The following is a 24,723-nucleotide window of genomic DNA, read 5'->3' as shown; positions in this document are numbered from 1 at the left end:
AAGATCGTGCCTCATGAGCCTGATTGAGTTTTTTGAGGAGGTAACAAAAGAAATTGATGAGAGTAGGGCAGTGGATGTAGTCTACATGGACTTTAGCAAAGCCTTTGACAAGGTCCCTCATGAGAAACTCATCCAGAAAGTCATAAGGCATGGGATAAGTGGAACCTTGGCTGTTAGGATAAAAAATAATTGGCTTAAAGGAAGAAAGCAGAGGGTAGTTTTGGAAGGAAAGTATTCTGCCTGGAGGTCGGTGACTAGTGGAGTGCCGCAGGGATCTGTCTTGGGACACCTGCTGTTTGTGATTTTTATTAATGACCTGGATGTAGAGGCGGAAGGATGGGTGAGTAAGATTGCGGATGACACAAAGATTGGAGGAGTTGTGGATGGAGCTGTAGGTGGTCGAAGGTTACAAGAGGATATAGACAGGCTGCAGAGTTGGGCAGAAAAATGACATATGGAGTTCAATCCGGACAAGTGTGAGGTGATGCATTTTAGAAGGACAAACCAGAAAACTGAGTACAGGATTAATGGTCAGTTACTTAAGAGTGTGGATGAACAAAGGGACCTTGGGGTTCAAATCCATACATCCCTCAAGGTTGCTGCACAGGTTGATAGGGTAGTTAAGAAGGCCTATGGGTTGCTAGCTTCATTAACAGGGGGATTGAGTTCAAGAGTAGAGAGGTCATGTTGCAACTCTACAAATCTCTGGTGAGACTGCACTTAGAGTATTGTGTTCAGTTCTGGTCACCTCATTATAGGAAGGATGTGGAAGCTATGGAGAGGGTGCAGAGGAGATTTACCAGGATGTTGCCTGGATTGGAGAATAAGTCCTATGAAGCAAGGTTAGCAGAGCTGGGAATTTTCTCTTTGGAGCGTAGAAGAATGAGAGGGGACTTGATAGAGGTCCACAAGATTATGAGAGGCATAGATAAGGGTGGATAGTCAGTACCTGTTTCCCAGGGCACCAACAGCAAACATCAGAGGGCATAGGTACAAAATTAAGGGAGGGAAGTTTAGGGGAGACATCGGGGGTAAGTTTTTTACACAGAGGGTTGTGAGTGCCTGGAATGACTTGCCAGGGATGGTGGTGGAGACTAAAACGGGTATTTAAGAGCCTCTTGGACAGGCACATGGATGAAAGAAAAATGGAGGGTTATGGGGTAGTGTGGGTTTAGTACTTTTTTTTAAAGGATTATATGGGTCAGCACAACATGGAAGGCTGAAGGGCCTGTACTGTGCTGTAGTGTTCTATGGTATGGTTCTAAGTCATGGATGGGGGTTTGATTTCAGCATCTAAAAGAGATTTGAATAGCTACATGGATGACGGCTATGGAGGGCTATGGTCCAGGGACAGTTCAACGGGACTAGGTAGATTAATGTTTTGACATAGACCCTTTGGCCCATCCAGTCAATTTCTATGCTGTAGTGTCCAATGACTCTAATGAAATATACAATTCACATCACTCTATTTGGAACTCCCCTCATTCATTTAATCTTCAGTGAGTACGGGTCTAGTGCCAACAAATGCTCCACATGTGTTAATCCTTTCTTCCACTCCCAGGATATTCTCATGAACCTCCTCTGGACTCTCCCCAGTGCAAACATATCTTTTCTTACGAGGTCATTTAAATAAGAGGCACAAAACTACTCACAAAACTCCAGATGCTGTGTGACCTGTTGTGTTTGTTATTGAAGGATAGTGCAGAGCACACCAGGACGACAGTCTGTAGAATACTCAACTGAACTTTGTTATCCGAGCTTGTTCGGTATGTGAACTCCTCTCATGTGGAAGTGGTATAGGAATAATACTATTAACTACTGCTACATCTCCCCTTCTTGAAAAAAAAACTATATGCACTTTTTACCTATAGAACTGCTTTGAAATTATAGACACTGATACTGAATAATTCAGTTCACTTTACCCATAGCACCTAACTTATGCTCCTTACATAAACATCGAAAAGAACTGCCAACATCATGACAATCTTTTGCTTTGTTTTTAACAATTTTTCTCTCTCTCTGTATTCCTCCTTTTTTCACCAATTCCCTTTTGTTTTAAGAGCAGTCTCATTTTTTTGAAATGTTTTCAACATTACAACTCACCAAAAAAAAACACTAAATTAATGGAGGTCGGGGTAGACTACCTGAATGCTCTGGCAAAGTGAGTGGATTATTCTGCCTCTTCAGTCACTTGCCCTAAGCTGTTAGGCTATGGATATATCACTGTGGTGGGACAGATAAACAATCCAATCTGATATAGGTTCCTGGAAGTGTTGGAGCAGATGGAGATTCTTGAACAGGTGCGTCTGCCTCAGGTAAGTGGTCCTCATCATGAGGATCAAGTCACTCTATTGCTCTCTCTCCACATATCGTAAACTTTGAAGGCACACGAGGTCACGCCTGTTTTCAGCTTGTGATGTTCTGATCGTAAATTGATCATGGTGCATGCTACTGGACTGTTGTTCAAGGCCTGTCTATAAATAGAGATGGAGTTAGAGCATAAACTGGTCACACAATCATGAGTGTACAGGAAATGCAGTAACGGGCTGTGGTGTGCGAGTGTTGAGGATGATCATGGCAGAGGTGTCACTACCTACCCTTACTAGTGGTCTGTTGGTCAGGAAGTTGAGGCTTCAGTTGTAAAGGAAGGTGTATCTAAGATCTTGGAATTTGGAGATTAGTGAGCTTGGAATTATAGAAGAAAGAGTTGTAATCAATAAGCAATAGTCTAAAGTAGGTGTTTACCATTGAAATGCTCTAGTGATGTAGGGCCAAGGATAGCATCTGGCAGTGGGTAAAATTTGTCTAGAAGGCTGCATGCCATAACCAGCCTCAGAAAGCATTTCCTAATTGTGGATCTCAGAGTCTCCAGTTTGTAAGCTTGAGATCTGAAATTATTTTCCTAAATATCTCCACCACTCTAACCTGTTTCAAACTTCCTGACACTTGTTTATCTGATGTAATATTACTTTATGTAAAGCAGTGTCAACTTTGGGAGGTATGCTGAATGTATGACATGAATGGAAGTTTCTGGTAAAAGGTCCTTGAAGTAGCAAATAATTGATGTACTATCAGCTCTAGCTACCATTCACTGGGGGCTCAAATGCATGGGAAGCAGCAGGGAAAGGTTTTTTTTGCATTGTTCCTTTCAAGTGTCTGGTAATCATTAAAATAAACTATGCTCAAGTGTTTTCTTTTAAAAAATCATGCATTTTTCTTACAAGATAATGATACAATCATGTTTATCAATTTTAATTATACTTAAAAAAACATTGTTGTTAATCCAGACTTAAGTCATATTTTTAAGAAACATTTAAATTGCAAATTAAATGTGACACCCAGTGGCAGATTGGAAAAACAAGAGACTGCAGATGCTGGATCAGCAACATGCAGTCTGCTGGAGGAATTCAGCATGTTTGGCAGCATCGGTGGAAGGAAGGAAATTATCTATGTTTCTGGTCGGAAACCTACACCAAGATTCAGAATGGAGAGGTGAGATGTCTGGCATGGAGAGGGTAAGGGGAGCGACTTGAATGGACTCCAAAGTGATCGGTGCACCTGAGGGGTGTAAACTGACAGGCAGGTAGTGCCAGGTAGGGGAGGGAGCAGTGGTGGAATTGAAAGACTGGGGCAGATGAATGATAAATGGAGACAGACACTGACAGATTGTTTGGTGGTGGAGATCAAAGACAATGTTAGCCCCATCATTTCATTTTGTAAAATTTTCAGCAACAGAGTAGAATTTATCACGAAAAACCAGAGGCTGGCAACTTTGAGGAAGTGGTGAATTCCCAGCCTGGGGTGCAAAATAAAGCAGCATTTCCAGCATGTACAAGCTCTGTTTAGCCATCCTTTTATTTTTAACTGTGTTTATAATAGTTTATATTCTTCCATATGAGGAAGCCTCTATTCATCCTATGACTACCCTCAGGATTTTCTTTCTTTCAGTCAAGTCCCCCTTTCTTGTAAGTGTCAGCAGATACTATCTCAGACTATCTAAACTTTCTTCAACCCTCTTATTCCAGAATCAGTTCAGTAAATTTTGTCTGAACTGCTTCCATTATATCAATATATTCCCCTAACTAAGGAGACCAGTACTGTACAAGTTCTCCAGATGACTAAAGCATCATTTAGCTAAAACATAACCTCCCTACTTTGGTATGCAATTTCCTCTATTAATAAAAAATAATATTCTGTAAGCTTTCCAAAATTTGTTGCAACTGAATACGAATCGGTTGGGATTCATGCACACCCAGTCTATTTATCCCTCAGCTCTGCAATCTCTCATTATGTTTCTTTTCATACTGACATTTAAATATTTTAACATTGTGCTCCCTTTGCCAGATTAATAATTACCCCTTAATCTATCTGCATCAATTTATAGCCTCTTTTTGACTTCTTCACAATGATTTTTGTGCCTTTGTGTCAAAAGCAAAATTAGCAACCACACCTTCTGTTATATGTAAAGCTGAGGCCTTAGTAAAAATCCATGTAACACTCCTCTCTCTGTATATTTCCAAACAGAAAAATACCTACTTATATAGTCTACCCATTTTCCTGTTAGCCAGCCAATCTTCCATCCAAGTCAATATAACCACGTGCATCATTATCTTTTATTATCAATAATAACACTTCAAAAGTGTCCTGGAGAGTATAAGCACAATATTGTATATCGAGTAGCATTGCAGTTAGCAGGACACTGTTACAGCTCAGGGCATCAGCGTTCTGAGTTCAATTCCGGTGTCCTCTGTAAAAAAAAGTCTGTACAGTATATTCTTCCCAAGTGATTTATTAATTACACCAACACTTCCACTATCCACTTAGTCTAATACTCCAGCATGACACCTATCAGCACCTCAGGAACGTGTCGACCTCCAGCTCCAATAGCTCACTACAGTAAAACGACATTAATCTGCTATTCAACGACTTGGAAATAATAAGGAATCTGGCTCATCCGGTGATGTTTGCTGTGCACCCCTTCAAATCCCCCAGCCCCTGGTTCCATGGCTTAATTTAAATATGAAGGCACAAGAGCCTTCAAATTTAAGCTGGTATCTGCAGCTTGGTATACTGGTATTCCAGTTGGAGGAATACTGCAGATCAGGCATCATCAGCTGAGGGAAATGGACAGTCCAGATGATAGTTCTCGATCCGGAATGTCAACTGTCTATTTTCATTTACAGATGCCAAGTGAGACGCTCAGCTCATCCAACGGGTTGTTTTATCTTGCACTGTTGTGATGAATTGATTTGTACGGACGGTATGCAAGACAAGTGCTTTCAGTGTACCTCAGACCATATCGGAAGAAAAAACAAAGTTACCATTTTTTGTTCCAGTCTCAGCATCTTACGTCACCAATCGGTTTGCTGAAAAAATCAATATATTATTAAATAACGTCATGAAGTAGAGGGGAGATGGGAGATGACACTGAGGGGAGGGAATGGGAACAGAAAGGGAGCGGCGATGGGAGACATCCCAATGAGGAGGGCACTGATCAGGAGTTGTTGCTCTTTCTGCCATGATCGGCTTTCTGAAGCTGCACAGTCATTGTAACACACAGCGTTCCGCGGCATCCTGAGTTGTAAGTGTTCTGGACCGGTGGGATGAAAGCTCGTCGATGCCCAGGTTGCCTCGGCTGTCTCGCCCGCCGACGATGAAAATGGTGGCGGAACACGACTCGGGTTGGGGGTTTCTGCCCTCAGCGAGACTGCTCAGGCGCAGCGCCTCGCCCTCGCGAAAGTGAAGTGCGAGTCCGTCACAGCCTCGACGTTCACACGGAGAAATGAAGAAAAGTGAAGAGGCCATGGGCCGGGCCTCTTACCCCGGGTGGTCGCGGTCTTGGCTCTGCTCCGACTTTCAGGTAAAACGAGGGGCGGGGGCTCGGTCTGATCCAGTGATCCAGCCTTCGGGTTTGAGGGTTATGCTGCATGGACTTCCGGGACAAAGTGAATCTCCCACTAAATCACAAATTGTTTCTCAGTCAGCCTCCTTAACCTCCCTCACATTACATTTTCTGCTCGTACCATCCTGTCCGCCGCCGTTATCTCTTAATAAACAAGGGCTGAGTATAATACATGGAGTACATTTCAGCGAATCAGTGCTGCTAGCTAAACAGGTGTTCTTTAACTGCCACAGTATGTAGCTAAGAGAATACAAGGTATCTAGTAAAACAATACATAGCAAAATGGGTCTAGTAAAATAATACATAGTAATATTCAGTACATAGGAGTGATTACATAGTGTAGTAAATAGCTAGTACATAGTGGTTATATTTCAGGTATATATAGTGATTATGTCAGGTATATTTCTCAATACTAACTAGTGTTCTCGCACAGGTGTAAAAGAACTCTGAAATAAACACCAAGCATAAACCAATCAATGGGGCGGTCCCAGTAAGATTAACCGTTTACTGTTCACTCTTCCACATTAACGTATGGGGAAAACTGTTGATAAAACAATACAAAATATATACAGTATTTGTTTCCTTCTTGACATCACATTTATATCATAAATACTTGCAAAAGTAAAACTACAACAACTATATTACATTAAAGTGCAACATACAGTCAAAATCTACCTACGCCATCGACTGGCTTTAAATACACTTCAACACAAACTATCCGCAACTCTTTAAATAACAAAAAACATAAACTTTATCAACCGTCATTACTTTTAACAGCATCAGCGTTAACATTTTTATTCAACATATCGATTATCTCATGAACTTACGGCGTTGCTTCTCTAATGTTTCTAGTCCGTAGAAAGAAAACTTTTCTCGCGCTGATCCTGCACACATAAGCCCCCTCCTTCCCGTTTCTCCAAACCAGTATTTTCCCACAAGACGTGGCGAAACCGGGTGTGATGTCATCACATGCCGTGATATATCACAGACAATGAATTTACTTTAAACAACCTTAACTTTAACTAGAAAACGATAACAACGAATTACTAAAGCGAAAATATAATAAACTAAACAAATGCCTTAAAGGCAACACACTCCCCGCCTGACCTTCGTAAGGTCACAATGAACATAATACAAAACTTCAGTCTCTAAATCAGACCTTAGGGAGAAGTAGAATGACTTCTGCAACTGGCCTTTGGTAAATTTTCACATCACCTTGGTCAGAAGTTTTCAACTCAACCTTCCTGACATGTCCATCCCTACTGGGGAATGTGGCAGTGATTCTGGCCATTGGCCAGCAGTTACGGGCAATTTGCTTGTCCCTGAGCAGGACTAAATCTCCAACTTGAAGATTCCTTCGGGGTTCTGTCCACTTTTGTCTGTGTTGCAACAAAGGTAGATATTCATGTCTCCAACGAGACCAGAACCGATTTGCCAGAGCCTGAAACTGTCTCCATTGCTTTGTGTACAAATCCTTATCAGAGAAGTTCCCTGGTGGAGGGGGAGCTCCTGCCTTCTGCATAAGGAGCATTGATGGCGAGAGTATGAAGGGGTTTTCTGGTTCAGAAGACACAGGTAGGAGTGGTCGTGCATTTATAATAGCTGTGACCTCTGCCATTAGTGTGCACAATACCTCGTGGGTCAGTCGGGTGCATTGCTGCAGAAACATTGAATCAAGAATTCTTCTGGCGATACCAATCATCCGCTCCCATGCGCGAGGCGTATGGTGTGTTAAACTCCCAGTTGCATCCCTGCTGACTGAGGTACCTTTGCACCGTTTTGTCCATCCCCAGCTCCTTGGACGCTCCAACAAAGTTCGTGCCGCAATCAGACCTTAACTGTTTTGCAGGGCCTCTTAGCGCAAAGAAGCGCCGGAGAGCGTTAATGCAGCTGGATGTATCCAAAGATTCGATTACCTCAATGTGTACCACTCTTGAACTCGTGCAGCTAAACATGATGGCCCACCGCTTGCTCTCTGCTTGTCCTCCTCTGGTGCGTCTTGTAGTGATAGTCCGGAGACCAAATACATCGAGCCCCACATATGTAAAAGGAGGGCAGGCTTCGAGGCGTTCTGGTGGGAGGTCCGCCATACGTTGAGCTTCCAACTTGCCTCGCAGTTTCCTGCAGGTTACACATTTGTGGAGTACTGAATTGATCAGTGTTTTCCCTCCCAAGATCCACAGTCCCGCTGCCCTGATTGCTCCTTCCATCAGGTGACGGCCCTGATGCCTTACCTGTTCATGGTGATGGCGAGTGAGCAGTAAGGACACATGGCTGTCTTTGGGCAGGATTACTGGGCTCTTTTCTGCAGCTGGAAGGTGGGAGTGTATTAACCGGCCTCCAATGCAAATGATATCGTTCTTCATGATCGGGTTGAATTTCCTCAAAGGGCTGTCCTTTGGTATTGGTTTATTAGCTTGGAGAGCCGAAAACTCCCTTGCAAAAGCTGCTCTTTGAGTTGCTTTAAAGATGAGGTCTTTTGCCTGGGCCAATTCGTCCACAGTGCGAGGTAAGTTACATTTGTGCCATAAGAAACGGAGGAAATTGCGATGGTCCTCCTGTACTAAGAAGCAATGGAACATCTGCTGGATGTCCGCTAAGATTGCGACCTTCTCCTTCCGGAAGCGCAGCAGGACCCCGAGAAGGGTATTGTTAAGGTTGGGGCCTGTAAGGAGCACGTCATTAAGGGAGATACCAGCGCACTGAGCACTGGAGTCAAAGACCACCCTGATCTGATTGGGCTTTTGTGGGTGGTAAACCCCAAACGTTGGGAGGTACCAGCACTCCTCGCCTACCCTCAGTGGCGGTGCTACTTCAGCATGTCCATTAGTGAAGATCTTCTCCATAAATGCTACGTATTGTTGCTGTATCTCAGGTTTCCTTTTCAGGGTTTTTTGCAAGGACGTGAACCGCTTGACTGCCTGCTTTTTGTTGTTTGGCAAGCGCTGGCATGGTTCTCTGAAAGGTAGTGGGGTGACCCAATTATTTGCTTCGTCTCTGAAGACCTTGGTGTCCATTATTTTTAAGAAAATGGCGTCTTGTGCTGATGGAGCAAGTTTATTATCATGCTCAGTTTGAGCGAAGACTGACTGACCCAGCGTCTTGTCGGTTACTTTACATTTGTTAAAGCCTTGTTGTGCTTCCTGGACGCACATGAAACTTGTGCAGGGTTGAAAAATTGAATGGCGGCCACTCTCTAGCACATTGGTCTTGAGTGTGTTAACTGTCGGTTTGTGTACATTGCCAAGGCACACCTCTCCTATTACCCCCCAGCCCAGATGCAGGCGTTGCGCAAAGGGGGCGTCGTGTGGTCCATTGACCTGCTGCCTAACCTTGTGCACCTGGAGAACATCTCTTCCTAATAGCAGGAGTATTTCTGCTTTTGGATTCAGTTCTGGGATGTGCTTGGCAATGTGGTGGAGATGTGGCTGGTGTAGCACTGCACTTGGCGTCGGGATCTCAGTGCAGTTATTCAAAATTTCATTGCACTCGTAAGAGTGGAGGGAGACAGATGACAACTTTACCGTCCAGGGACTCGAGCTGGAAGCCTTCTGCCTTCCTTCCATATGTTTCCACGCTGCCTGAGCAAGTTCTAAGGTAGTATGGGAACTGATTACTCTCAATGTTGAACAAGTCAAAGAACTCTGGTCTGACAAGTGAGCGATTGCTCTGATCGTCCAGAATAACAGAGGCTTTGATGGCCTTGTCTTTGGCTCCTTAGGGTACACCTTAGTGAGGCAGATCTTTGAACAAGAACGGCTTGACTGAGCTTGACCACAAACTTCTGTGCAGCTCGAGCTGACAACAGTTGTACTGGAGTGAGCCTCTCCCTCCCCGCTGTCCTGTTGTGAGGGTGAAGGAGCTTTGTCGGTTTCCGTTAACAGGCCGGGATGCATGGCCCCATCGTGATTAGTGCTATTACATTCCGGGCACTTCACGGAGATCGTACACTCTCTAGCAAGGTGAGAGGTAGAGGAACAGCATTTAAAACATATTTTTTTCTCCTTGAGAAGGGCCATCCTCTCTTCAAGGGGTTTTTTTCCTAAACATTCTGCATTTTTTGAGGGGGTGGGGTTTGTTGTGCAATGGACAATTCTTGCTAGGGTCATTGTTAGTTGTAAAGGCTTCAGTTTTACACACTGAGACAGGTTTATTAATGTTGAAATTATTCAAAGTGGATTTAACTGGCTTGGTGTAAATTGTACTGCTACCTGGACTCATGAAGCTAGGGTCGTTTCGCTTCTTCGCCTCCTTGCACACAAACCTAGTGAAATACTCAAAGGGAGGGAATCGACCATCGTTCTCTTCCTTGTACTCTGAGCCAACAGACACCCACCTTTCCTGCAGCCCAAATGGAAGTTTGTCCACGATTGGTCTAATCCCGTATGAGCTAGGTATGATAGACCAGTTAAATAGCCATCTTCTTTGGCACCTTGAATCTCCATGAGTAAATCTCCGAGCTCTCTTAACTTAGTGTGGTGCTTGGCTGACACCTTAGGAAAATTTTCCAGACGTCGAAATAGTGCCATTTCAATAATTTCAGGGGCTGCATAGCACTCCTGAAGTCTCTCCCATGCTTTGCGTAAGGCTAGCTTGGGGTTGTTAATGTACACTGAACGTATGCGTCTCACCTGTTCGCATGATTCTTTTCCCAGCCACTTCGCCATAAGATCCAACTCTTGGGTTGCTCCGAGCTGGACTCTGTGGATAGCGTTGGCAAATGAGGAGTACCATGCACGGTAATTTTCAGGTTTATTGTCAAACTGGTATAGTCCTGAAGTGACGAGATCTCGTCGTGCTAAATACTGTGCCATGGGTTCAACTACTAGTGGCATGCTGGCTGGGGGGATATGTCGAAGGGTATATGACTGAGGGTGTACATTTGTTATGGAATTTGCTGTTCTGAATTCAGCCTTTGCCTCTCCTTTCGCCAAATCTGGTAAGTTTGGTGTCGAGAAGTATTTGTCATCAGCCCTTTCATTCTTGAATTCATCGCGGAGTTGCAAGGGTAAATTGTCTTCCTCAGATGGATGTGATGCAATTGGGCCTCTCTGAGACTCCTCGTGAGGTGAGATGTTAGCATTTAAGTATGGAGAGGAAGAACGAATCTTCAAGTCCATTTGAGATCGGACATAGTCGCTTGTGCGTTCCAATCTGGTCCTTACTGAAGTAGATTTTACGTCATCCAGAACATGCATTTCTTCAGCACTTTCTAATATCTCTGCTTCCACCCTGGCAGCTTCTGCTTCTCGGTGTAGCGTCAGCACTTCTAACTCTGACTCTATCCTTACCTTTTCCAACTGGTTTTCGGCTTCTCTGGCAGCTGCTTCCTTTTTCAATTTTGCTTCTTGTTCGGCGTACAACGCTCGCACCTTGGCGGCTTCTGCCTTAGCTCTTGCAGGGGCAGCCTTACTTGTTGATGCCCTACTGCCCCTGGCGCTGGATGGCAACAACTTGATGCTGGATCGTGATGTCATTGCAGCACTTGAAACACCTGGTAATGCCGCCTTTTCACTGTAGTGTTCTCGCACAGGTGTAAAAGAACTCTGAACTAAACACCAAGCATAAACCAATCTATGAGGCGGTCCCAGTAAGATTAACCGTTTACTGTTCACTCTTCCACATTAACGTATGGTGAAAACTGTTGATAAAACAATACAAAATATATACAGTATTTGTTTTCTTCTTGACATCACATTTACATCATAAATACTTGCAAAAGTAAAACTACAACAACTATATTACATTAAAGTGCAACATACAGTCAGAATCTACCTACGCCATCGACTGGCTTTAAATACACTTCAACACAAACTATCCGCAACTCTTTAAATAACAAAAAACATAAACTTTATCAACCGTCATTACTTTTAACAGAATCAGCATTAACATTTTTAATTCAACATATCGATTATCTCATGAATTTACGGCGTTGCTTCTCTAATGTTTCTAGTGGGTAGAATGAAAACTTTACTCGCACTGACCCTGCAGACACAAGTTTCTCCAAACCGGTGTTTTCCCACAAGACGCGGCGAAACCGATTGTGACGTCATCGCACGCCGCGATACATCACAGACGACGAATTTACTTTAAACAACCGTAACTTTAACTAGAAAACGATAACAACGAATTACTAAAGCGAAAATATTATAAAGTTGTAAGTGTTCTGGACCGGTGGGATGAAAGCTCGTCGATGCCCAGGTTGCCTCGGCTCTCTCGCCCGCCGACGATGAAAATGGTGGCGCAACACGACTCGGGTTGGGGGTTTCTGCCCTCAGCGAGACTGCTCAGGCGCAGCGCCTCGCCCTCGCGAAAGTGAAGTGCGAGTCCGTCACAGCCTCGACGTTCACACGGAGAAATGAAGAAAAGTGAAGAGGGCATGGGCCGCGCCGGGAAATTTCTGCCGCGCCTCTTACCCCGGGTGGTCGCGGTCTTGGCTCTGCTCCGACTTTCAGGTAAAACGAGGGGCGGGGGCTCGGTCTGATCCAGTGATCCAGCCTTCGGGTTTGAGGGTTATGCTGCATGGACTTCCGGGACAAACTGAATCTCCCACTAAATCACAAATTAGTTTCTCATACGGTTTCCATATTTCTAAGTGCATGGAAGTATTTCTATCTGTTTACCCCTCCCGATTTTGGGTGCCCCCGAGGTCACTGTCTAGAGGCAGGTACCGAAGTGGGTATCGTTGTTTACATTTAATCCCCTTCCCAGGAGATCGGTAAGACATGAGAAATACAAGGTCAGTTGTAGGGTCTCAGGATTTGCTCCAATGGTGTCATCTAATTTAATATTACTGTGATTTTGCTCTTTTTATTTTTTATTTTTAATCATTTGATTTTGAAAGTAATTAAATGATTTGATGTTTGACTCTATTTGTTTCTCTATAATTTTGATGGGGAAGTATTCAGTTTTTTTTAGGTTTCCTTTCTTTTCAAGATGATGGTGTTTCTGATTGTTGTGTGGCTCACCTCTGCGGCAGGTAAGGTGTCAGTGTGCGGCTGTTCCTCTCCTCAGGGTAAAGCAGGTTTATTTGAACTGCAGGGCATAAAATGGAGTCTGACTCAAGTTTCCTTTAAAAGATCATTCTCAAGAATTGTACAAAGGAGCTTAAACATTTTGTAGTGTGTTTATTGTCAGTTCTTTCAAGTAAAACACGGATGGGTTACTTCTTTTGCGGCAACACACACAAAATGCTGGAGGAACTCGGGAGGCCAACCCAGGACGGGATTAAAGTGCAGTCACTGTTTCGGGTTGTGGAGTGTCGACTGTACTCTTCCATGGTTGCTGCCTGGCCTGCTGAGCACCTCCAGCAATTTGTGTGTTACTTGAATTTTCAGCATCTGCAGATTTTCTTGTTTGTGATAATTCTTTTGTGATATGATTATACATTTTAATGTGCGCTCTAACTAGAGTGCCCCACCCATAAAAATGTTTTCCACCTCTAAAATAGGATGTTCAGTTTATTATTTTATTTATGTTCGTTAAATTTATACAACTGGGCCACTTACAGATTTGTTTGACACCAGCCAAAATTTCTCGTTATTCCAGATAGGGTTGTGAAGTGGTTTTTGTTTGCTTTAGCTTGTCTTAAATAATTCTTCTCCCCTCTCGGCCCATTTCTCGGCCCTTTCTTTGGCATTTCCTTGGGGATGATGCTAACTTGCTACCCCTGTATTTCTTAGGTATTGTTGAGGCCAGTGTGCTACCTGTAAACTCGACCCAGGTGGAGTAGGAGGTGCTTGCCTTGACAGGTTGGTTGGTTGGACTGGAAGTATTATACTCCTTCTAGATTTGATCCTGGCTTTAGCCTACTCCCAAAGTGACTGGACTCTAAGTGATTTCCCTATTTTAATTGGTAAATGGTGAAGTAGTCTCATCAAAAATTGCACCCTTCATCCCTGTGCTGATTGAATCAAATTGTTTCTGGTTTATAACCAGAAGAAAATTCTTTTGGTATCCTTCTTGGTAGTGTGGAGACAGTCAGTTGCAAGGTTAAGCAGAATTTTAATTTAGCACCGTTTTCTTTTTCTCAAAATGTTCTCTCCCTTATTCTACTCTTCCCCAACCTTTTCTGACCCTTTGAAATATCTCTAGCCCTTCAATTTTGGTTGTAAATTATTCCAGAGTTTACTCACTGCACGGATAGTGGTTGTATTTTTAGCTGCTGAAGTTCTCACTTTAGAATTATCTCAAAGAATTAGGGAGACATGGAAAGTTTTTAAGTGTTAATATTTCAGAAGGTTGGTGGGTTTATAGAAAAGTACAGGAGTGGTGGAGTGAGACAATGGCAAAGCTGTGAATCAGAAAAGTGTCTAAAATTAAAGTAGTGCTTAAAATTTTGTTTGGGAGGTTTTACTTTATTTGAGTAAAAGAAGATCTTCTTTTGCGTGTTATGCCACTGGCATTTTGGGCAGCAATGAAGGTTCTCCATCTCTGATAGTGTTCAGGGCTTCCTTCAGTAGCTTCATCTTGGTTTACTGTCAGTCATGCAAGTCCCAGGTGGAGACTCAAGAATACTGTTGCATTCGGATGTAAAAGGATTTTCATTGCTGTTTCAAACAGTTTTGTTTGATTAGTCAAAGTTGTTAGCTGAGCTGAACCCCTGAACCTGGAGGATTGGTGGACCACTCTTAGTCTGGCTTCTACCCTTTGACCTGTATCACATGTGTGATCCTACAAATAGCCAATGCTTAAAGCCCTGACTTCAGCCGATGTAGTTCTCCAGGTCATTAAGGCACATGAACCTCCAAACCACGTCAAGGTTGGGGTCCTTTTGGATGATCTGAGAAAGTAGCCAATGACTTAATTTAAGATTCTAAGTCATTTTCTAAGTGTGTTTTCTGTGATTTCATGTATTGAATTTGGAACAAAATCACTCCTTCAGAATACCTTGGGAATTTCTTTCCTTCATTTCACTATATAAATGCAAGCATTACCAGGTACTAATACATTTAAAACGAGAAGCCTGCACCCAGTTGTTCAGAAATCCTAATGCTTGTGAACCATGCACACTCTAAAGAGTTTGAGTTGGGGTTGTGTAATGTGGCCAAAGCTGTGGATCCAATGTGAGAAAGTGTTGGGATACCTGTAGTCAATCTGAAATGCATAAACTGAAATTGATTGGGTTCTATTCCCCATACTCTTTCATTGGAAGAATATTGTAATACTGTGTAACATGTGAAACAAGGAAATTAAATTGCTTTCATGTTAATAGACAGGCATCCAGTAATTTAGAACATCTGTGAGGCTTGCAGCACTGAAGTCCCGAGGATGCCAGGTTATCTGAGTTTTATATGTTAATGAAAATGACATTTTCTTTCAGATTGGCATTAAAAATACCTTTTAGTTTCAAATAAAAAATCTTACCCACAGTACAGCACTGAAGTGAACAACTGATAAATTGACTCTGGTTTAGCAAAACACGCACATTATACAGTTTGGGTAACAGAAATAATTACAACAGCAACCTTCACTTCTAACTGCAATACAATCAAATTCCCTTGTCTACAGCAACACGTACAACATGCTGGAGGAACTCAGCAGGCCGGGTAGCATCCGTGGACGTGAGCAGCTAACGTTTCAGGCTGACACCCTTCGTCAGGACGGAATAGGGAGGGGGGAGGGGTCCGATATGGAAGGGGGGGTGGTAGGAAGGAGAAGGCCTGTTGGTGCCGGTGAAAAACCAGTAAGAGGAAAGATCAAGTCGTGGGGGAGGGGATAGGCAGGAAAGGTGAAGAAAGAATGTAAGGGGAAAGCACTTTGGGTAGTAGAAGAGGGCAGAATCATGAGAGTGGTGGTAGACAGCTGGAGGAGGAGGCAGAGTGCAACTGGGATGGGGGAAGGGAGGGGGAGGGAATTACCGGAAGTTGGAGAATTCAATATTCATGCCAAGGGGCTGGAGTCTACCCAGACGGTACATGAGGTGTTGCTGCTCCAACCTGAATTTGGCCTCATCATGGCAGTAGAGGAAGCCATGTATGGACATATCCGAATGGGAATGTGAAGCAGAGTTCTTTTTCAATTTGGAATATTTTTATTGATACATAATCTTCTACAGCTATAAAATGATACAAAACTTCAAGTTGAGATATATATACAATTAATAATGCTGATGAAAAAAACTTATCAAAAAAGAATAATATATAAAAATGAAAAAAACATTTTTATAAAGAAAAGGTAAAAAGAGAACCCCAACTAACTAAATAAAAAGAAACCCCACTAACTACAAGAGAAGGAAAAAGAAAAAAAGAATAAAAAAAAGAAGGGAAAAAACATTAGGAACCAACTCCCGGAGCAATACGTCTTACCATCATCTATATATATATAAAGAAGAAGAATCATTGTAACGTTCTCGCTCGGGTGTGACAGAACCCGAGTTAAACGTCGAGGTAAACCGTTGTCAATGAAGACAGAATCACAGTAAGATTAACCGTTTACTGTTCACTCTTCCACATTAATGTATGGTGAAAACTGTTGATAAAACAATACAAGATTGGTACAGTATTTGTTTCCTTCTGGATATCACATTTACATCGTGAATACTTGCAACGGTAAAACTACAACAACTACATTACATTAAAGTGCAGCATACAGTAGAATCTATCTACGCCATTGACTGCTTTAAATACACTTCAACACAAACTGTCCCGACTCTTTAACTAACGGAAACATAAACCTTATCGACCGTCGTTACTTTTAACAGAATCAGCGTTAACATTTTAATTCAACATATCGCTTATCTATGACTTACAGCATTGCTTTCACTATGTTTCTGGTGCATAGAAAACAACCTTACTTGCGCTGGACTGGCACATGTGAGTGCCCCCACCCTTGCGTTTATCCCAAACCGGTATTTTCCCACAGGACACGGTGAAACTGGATGTGACGTCATCGCATGCCGCGATATATTACAGACAACGGATTTACTTAAACAATCCTAACTTTAACTAAAAAATGCTAACAAACAAATTACTAAGCGAAAATATTATAAACTAAATAACTGCCATAAAGGCAGCACAATCATCAACCGCCAGTTCACGTTTATATAAAAAAAATTGGAAGGAAACCATATAAAATAATTTAAATTAAATGATAATATTTTGCAAAAGAGCCCCATCTTCTCTCAAAATCAAATGGAGGATTAAAAGTTCTACTTCTAATTTTTTTCAAAGTATGACATAAAATTTTTTGAGAAAACCATTGTAGGGGCAGAGGTATCTTTACATTTTAATAAAATAGCCCTTCTTGCCAACAATGTAACAAATGCAATTACATGTTGATCTGAAGATGAAATACCCTGAATATGATGCGGAACTATTCCAAATAGAACAGTCAATGTATTAGGTTGTAAATTAATTTTCAGAGCTTTAGAAATTGTAGAAAATAAAGATTTCCAAGAAGATTTTAATGAAGAACATGACCAGAACATATGTGACAAAGTGGCTGCTTCAGTTTTACACCTATTGCAGTAATTGTCTATGTTAGGAAATATTTTGGATAGTCTCTCCTTTGTTAAATAATAACAGTGAACAATTTTAAATTGAATTAAACAGTGATTGGGACGTATCGAAGAAGAATTGACCATTTCAGAGCTCGTAACCAATCTTCATTAACAAAGGTCATATTAAGTTCTCTCTCCCAATCTTGTTTAATCTTCAGTGAGAGGTTATCTTTTTGTAGTAAAAATAAATTATAAATTCTACCAATGGAACCTCTTACTAAAGGATTCATATTCAAAGTAGTATCCAACAAATCAGATTCTTGCATATATGGAAACTTAGATAAGTATTTTTGTAAAAAAAGTCTAACCTGAAAATATTGCAGCAAGTGTGTATGAGAGGGAGAATGTTTGCTAATCAATTCTTCAAAAGTCATCAATTGACCATCACAAAATAAATCTGCAAAAAACAGATCCCCTTATTTCTCCATAAGAGAAAAATGAGATCGGTTATTGAAGGTTTAAATGAAAAATTTTGATATAAAGAGCTAGACAATTTAAATTGTTTAAGATTTTAAAAATTGTGAAACTGAAACCAAATCCGTAAGGACTGTTTAATAACAGGGTAGAGATTTAAATTTGGAATTTTAGAGGGCTGAAAATGTAATGGAGCTCTTAATAATGAGGTTAAATGAAATTGTTTGTAGCTTTTAATTCCAAATCAATCCAAGCTGGTTTTTGGCTCTTATTGAGCCAATATAGCCAAAAGTATAATTGTTGAATGTTAATGGCCCAATAATACAATCTTAAATTAGGAAGTGCAAGTCCACCATCTTTTTTAGATTTTTGTAAATTATACTTATTAATTCTTGGTCTTTTATTGTTACAAATAAAGGACAAAATAATAGAGTCAATTTGATCCAAAAAAATTTAGTTAAAAAGATAGGTATATTTTGAAAAATATATAAAAATCTAGCTAAATCATCATTTTCATGGCATGGATATGACCTATTAAAGAAAGTGTAAGTGGGTTCCATCTAGAAAATAATTGTTTCAATTTATCCAGGTTTCTGGCTATAAACTTAACCTCCATAAGAGTGAACTTTTTCCAATTAACAAAGAAGCACAAGTATTAGCATTTCGCGACCTCCCCTTTAAAGTAGTCGATAAGCAATTTATTTATCTTGGTATTACAGTTACAAGGAATTTTAATGATCTTTTTCGTGAAAATTTTGCCAATCTTTTGAACTCTACAAAACAGAGTTTGTCAGAATGGTCACCTTTATCTATGTCTTTGGTAGGTCATGTTGTTATTAAAATGTATATCCTCCCTAAACTTTTATATTTATTTCAGTCTATTCCAATTTTTATTCCTAAAACCTTCTTTGATTCCTTAGACTATTATTTTATCCTATCTATGGAAGGGTAAGCGTTTTAGACTTAATAAAGCTTATCTTCAAAAATCTAAAAAAGGTGGCATGGCTTTACCTAATTTTTGTCTATACTATTGGGCAAATAATATTCGGTCTTATCTTCTGATCCTTTTTTCATAGCCAGTCTGACTGCCCTAAATGGGTAGCAATGAAGCTGAACTCTTCTAAAGATCTCTATTTCTGCACTTCTTGGATCTGCACTCCCTTGTAGTTTGCCTAGACTAATTGTTAACCCTCTTGTCAGACATACTCTGCAAATATGGGTCCAGTTTAGGAAATTTAATGGTTTCCATGGTTTTTCCCTTTCTAGTCCTATTTTACATAATCATCTTTTTTTAACCTTCTATGCACAATTCAACATTTTATGATTGGTACAGAAAGGGCATTAGGCATTTCGAAGATCTTTTCATTGATAACCATTTTGCAGCTTTTCAACAACTCTCTCCTAAGTTTAATCTGCCTAATGCCCATTTCTTTAGGTATCTCCCAATCAGACACTTCATTAATCCTTTATTACCCAACTTTCCTGAGAAAAACACTGTGGACTTGTTTATTTCTTTTAATCCACTGGGTATGGGCTTAATATCTTTTATTCATGATAAATTAGTGCCTTTACAGCGCGCCCCCTTTGATAAAATTAGAATGGCTTGGGAGCATGACTTAAATATTTCGTTATCTGATGTGGTCCGGAAATCAATTCTCAAGTCAGTTAACTCAACTTCTCTTTGTGCTCGCCACTGTCTTTTACAGTTTAAGATTGTACATAGGGCTCACATGTCCAAATCCAAATTGTCCCGATTTTACCCTAACATAAGCCCTGTTTGTGAAAAGTGCAAAAGTGGCAAGGCTTTTCTTATTCATATGTACTGGACCTGCCCTAGTCTAGAGAAATTCTGGAGAGATGTTTTCCTAATCTTATCCCATATTCTGAATTGCCACTTAGAACCTAACCCCCTGATTGCTATTCTTGATTCCTTGGCTGAGACAGATATACACTTGAGTCCAACTAAATGTCGAACATTATCTTTTGCTTCTCTTCTGGCTAGACATTTAATTCTTCTTAGGTGGAGAGATGTTGCCCCACGCATGCATGCTCAAAGGCTTAATGATATTATGTCCTGTTTAGACCTTGAAAAAATTCACTACTCACTTCTTAATTCGGCCATAAAGTTTCATAAGGAGTGGGGACCTTTTCTTGAATATTTTCATAACTTTTCCTTAGAAAGTCCCTTACTTTCAGCCTTTTTTTCTTGGTAATAGGCATTATTATCTTTTGCTCTTATTTTCATTTACAGTTTTGGGGCTTTGAATGTTCTGATTTATACTTCCTACATTTTGCTGTGGTTGGTCTGGAGTTTTTTTTTCTTGTGGGGGGGTGGGTACTAACTTTACACGACTTTAGTTTGGGTGCTTTTTTATCATTATTTTGAATCATATTATCATTGTGCGGTTATCTTGCATTATATTAATCTCTTATTTTGGTCTTGGGGTTTTTTGTTGTAGTGTTGTAGAAATGCATAAAAAATCAACAAAAAAAGAAAATAATTGTTTCATAGAATCCATTAAAGGAACGCCATTAGCTTTATAAAGATCTTTATATTTTTTTAGTAATTATAATACCTAAATATTTAAAAGAATTAACAATTCTAAATTGAGTATCATTTTATATATAAAAACAGGAACATTTAGTGGAAGCAATTCACTTTTATTTAAGTTAAGTTTATATCCTGAAAATTTTCCAAAATCATTTAGTATTTCCAAAAGATTAGGAATAGATTCTTCAGGGTTTGAAATATAAACCAAAAGATCATCTGCATAAAGAGAAATCTTAAAACTAGATGGGAGAATAGTTTAGCTCATGGTGGAGTGGCGGAGTAGACTCGATGGGTCGAATGGCCTACTTCTGCTCCTTTGCCTTGTGATCTTGTGATGTATGATCTAATTTACAGAGATATCATGAATATTTTTAGCTTCACGGAGTGTTATGGCCAAAGGCTCCAGTACAAGATTAAATAATAAAGGGCTTAATGGACACCCCTGTCAAGTACCTCGTGAAAGTAAAAAAAGAGGACCTGAGATTATTAGTAATAACAGTAGCAGTAGGATTCTTATAGATAATTTGAATCCACCTATTGAAATTATTACCAAAACCAAATTTTTCTAATACCTTAAACGGATATGTCCACTCAACTCTATCAAATTCCTTTTCTGCGTCAAGAGAAATAACACATTGGGGTATCTTAGATAGTGATGGATATATCTCCGAATATTGGAGAAAGATTACGGCCTTTAATAAAGCCTGTTTGATCCATAGGGATGATTTTAGTTAAAATATTTTCCAGTTAGCCATCAAGTTAGAGAGAATTTTTGCATCCACATTTAATAACAAAATAGGTCTATATGATGAACATTCAGTTGGATTTTTATCTTTTTTAAGGATTAAGGAAACTGAGGCTTCATAAAAAGAAGGCAAATTACCGTTCTTAAAAGATTCATGAAATATGTCCAAAGGATATGGAGAAAGTAATTTATTCAAATTTTTGTAAAATCCTACCAAATAAACATCAAGTCCAGGAGCTTTACTTGATTGCATTGACAACATAACTTTCTGAATTTCATGCTCAGTGATTGGAGCATCAAGCATCTGTTGATCTTCAGCAGTAATTTGAGGAGATTTAATCTCATGTAAAAAAGCCTTCATTTTATTGGAATCTGCAGGAAATTGAGATTTATAAAGATCAGAATAAAAATCCAAATATTATTAATGTCTTCATGGTTACTTACTATATCCCCATTATCTTTACGAATCTTTAAAATTTGTCTTTTAGCTCTAGCTGCCCTTAATTGGGAAGCTAAGAGCTTATTACTTTTATCCCCCAAAATATAAAAATGACTTTTCAACTTATGCAAATATCCTTCAATAGGATAAGTTAATAATAAATTATATTGCAATTGTAATTCCACTCTTCTTTTAAACAAATCAACATTTAGAGATGTTGCATTGATATTATCTAAATCTATAATTTGTTTAGAAATTTTATCTAATTCAATTCTTGTCTGTTTCTTCAGCTTAGCTATATATGAAATAATCTGACCACGTAAGTGAGCTTTTAATGTATCCCAAATCACTAACTTTGAGAAATTTCCTGTATTATTAAAGAGAAAAATCTCTTTTATCTGAGTTTCAATAAACTCAACAAATTCTGAACTTTGTATCAAATGTTCTGGAAAACCCCAAAGTGGTCTTGTAGAAGTAACATCTTTCCTTTCAAATATTAGGTTTAAAGGAGCGTGATCAGAGATAACAATTGCAATCATACTCACATTTCTGAACATTAAATAGAAGTCGAGGGTCGACTATTAAATAGTCGATTCTCAAATATTTATTATGAACATGTGAGAAAAAGGAATATTCTCTATCATTAGGATGCATATGTCTCCAAATTTCAATTAAGACATAATTAAAAAGGAATTAATAAGTGATGCAGAACGATTAGCGAGTTGATGTTTGGATGATGACTTATCTATTAAAATATTTAAACAAGTATTAAAATCACCACCCATTAATAACATATATTCAGTTAGATGAGGTAATAGAGCAAAAACAGCTTTAAAAAATGAGAGATCATCAACATTTGCTCCATATATATTAACCAAAACCATTTTCCTGTTGTAAATTGTTCTTTTAACAATTAAAAATCTACCATTAATATCAGCTATAATACCCTCCTTGTTAAAAGGAATATTGGAATCAATAAAAAATAGAAACACCTCTAATTTTACTTTGAGAATTTGCATGAAACTGAGGACCCTTCCAAAATTTAAAAAATCGATTTTTATCTCGTAACCTGATCTGTGTCTCTTGTGCAAAGATTATATCAGGTTGGAATCGGTTAATAGTTTTAAATGTTTTCTTGGGCTTAATAGGATGATTCCAACAACGGACATTCCAACTTAAAAACTTTTAACTGTTTAAATATCATCATGAGACTTTGTATCTAAAAAAAAGTAGTTGGATGCATGTCAGGATAAGGTAGTCGAGAATGGCAGAGATAAACAACAGTAATAATAATTTGCGTACACTCTGGAATTCCATAATGGGGATTAAAAAAAAAAGAAAAGAAAAAAGCATAAAAAATTCACCAGCCTACAAAGCCCGGAAATCAGTTCATATCGATCGATGCAAGCCCCAAAGAATGCATAAAAGGCAATTATAAACTCCACCTGCCTGAATAGAAGGTAAAACTGAGAAGACTAATCTCTGTCTCCCTCTTCCGGATATACATCTCATTACAGTCGACATTCAGCTCATTACAGTTGAGTTGAAAGGAACAGTTTTTTTTTAAAAAAATGACCTTCAGTTCTGAAAATAACCTTCTTAATATTCGATAAGGGAAAGAAAACATCCAAAAAAAAATTCTTGATATATTTGCTCAGAAGAAAAATAATCGCCATCTTTAAATTATCCAATCTATCTTTAAAACGTAAAGAAACCTGGATAATTACTTAAAAGTTCTTAAGAGCATACGGTGCAAAAAAGCAATTAGTTCATTTAAATGCTGCAAACAGAAAAAAATTCTAGATGGTTCAAAGTTATCTACAGTCTTTCAACAGTTCCCTTGCTATGTCTTCTGAGGTTAAAACCATCCAACCCAGTCTATTTCAAGGATAAGAGTACATTTTAAGGTAAAGACTTTCTATACCCATCAAATCCTCTGAATTTCTGAATCTCCTTACGTCGTGAGACAATCAAACAGTTGTAAATCATTCAAACTTCAGTCTTCAGACTCGACAGGGAGAGAATTAATAAAATGTAATGCTTTAGCTGGTACCTCAAAAATACAAACCCCAGGGTCTTTGACGAAAAGCCTTAATTTAGCTGGGTATTGAAGAGATAGATACAACTGTCTTTGATAAGCCATACGCATTACAGCAGCCAATGCAGAACGTTTCTGTACAATTTCATGTGGAAAATCTTTGAAGAAGCCAGTCTCAGAGCTTTGAAATTGAAACAACCTTTGTTTTCTTGCAAGCTTAATAATGCGGTCTTTGTCTCTAAAACAAAGAAAACACACAACAATATGTCTGTTTTTACCTTGATCCAAGAATTTTAAAGCACCAACTCTTTGAGCCATTTCAATCTCCGGCGGTTGTGGGCAAGCCTCCGGAAATAAAGATTGAAACATTTTTGCAAAATAATCCAGTGTGTCAGCAGATTCGGATTTCTCTTTTAATCCATCAATTCAAATATTGTTCAAATGAGAGCGAGCCTTCAAATCCACAGTCCATTCTTGAGCCTTTTTCCAAACGAGAAGAAATATCAGCCACTTTTTGACTAACCTCTTTAAGATCAAGGCTCAAAGAGTCAATTTTTCCCTCCAAGGGGAGAAATCTTTCTTTTAGTTATTTCAGCAACGATATAGCTGATTTGAGACTCTAATCTATTTACCCAGGGTGGCTCCTCTGAAGTCTCGTCAGCTTTTTTAAGCTCACCGTTGCCTGCTTCAGGATTCCTTTTGGTGCTTCTTAGGTTAGACGTAATTATAACTGTCACTCTCACTGAATAAAGTTAAAATTTCAAAGTTTAAGTCAGGAAAGGGAGAGACTAAAAGTGGACAGAAAGAAACTGTGTCTTACATGTCCATGAGTGGGAGGCAGAGTCCATGAAGCAGAGATGAAGTGGGTAGCAACCGAAAGATCCTGTCTGTTGTGGCGGACGGAGCGGAGGTGCTCGATGAAGCAGTCCCCCAATCTCTGTCGTTTATACACCGATGTAGAAGAGGCTGCACCGGTGCACCAGATACAATAGATAACCCCAACAGACTCACAAGTGAAGTGTTGCCTCACCTGGGAGGACTGTTTGGGGCCCTGAATGGTGGTAAGAGAGGGCCCCTGCCCCCTCCCTCTTCAGTCCTGATGAAGGGTCTCGGCCCGAAACATTGACGGCTCAT

General features: G+C 39.8%; 1 protein-coding gene across 1 annotated transcript in view; it reads left to right on the top strand.

Moving 5' to 3' along the window:
• Positions 1-11,590: 11,590 nt before the first annotated feature.
• Positions 11,591-24,723, top strand: part of LOC140728766 (natural cytotoxicity triggering receptor 3 ligand 1-like) — a 46,965-nt gene continuing 33,832 nt past the window's right edge. The window contains exon 1 of the mRNA XM_073047719.1: positions 11,591-12,357. Within this exon, the coding sequence (XP_072903820.1) occupies positions 12,261-12,357 (97 nt within the window). The 5' untranslated portion in view covers positions 11,591-12,260. The remainder of the gene's footprint in view (positions 12,358-24,723) is intronic.

This window comes from Hemitrygon akajei, chromosome 6, assembly GCF_048418815.1.
Source record: "Hemitrygon akajei chromosome 6, sHemAka1.3, whole genome shotgun sequence".
In the NCBI taxonomy this organism is placed as follows: Eukaryota; Metazoa; Chordata; class Chondrichthyes; order Myliobatiformes; family Dasyatidae; genus Hemitrygon; species Hemitrygon akajei.
This window is presented reverse-complemented; position numbering and strand designations above follow the sequence as displayed.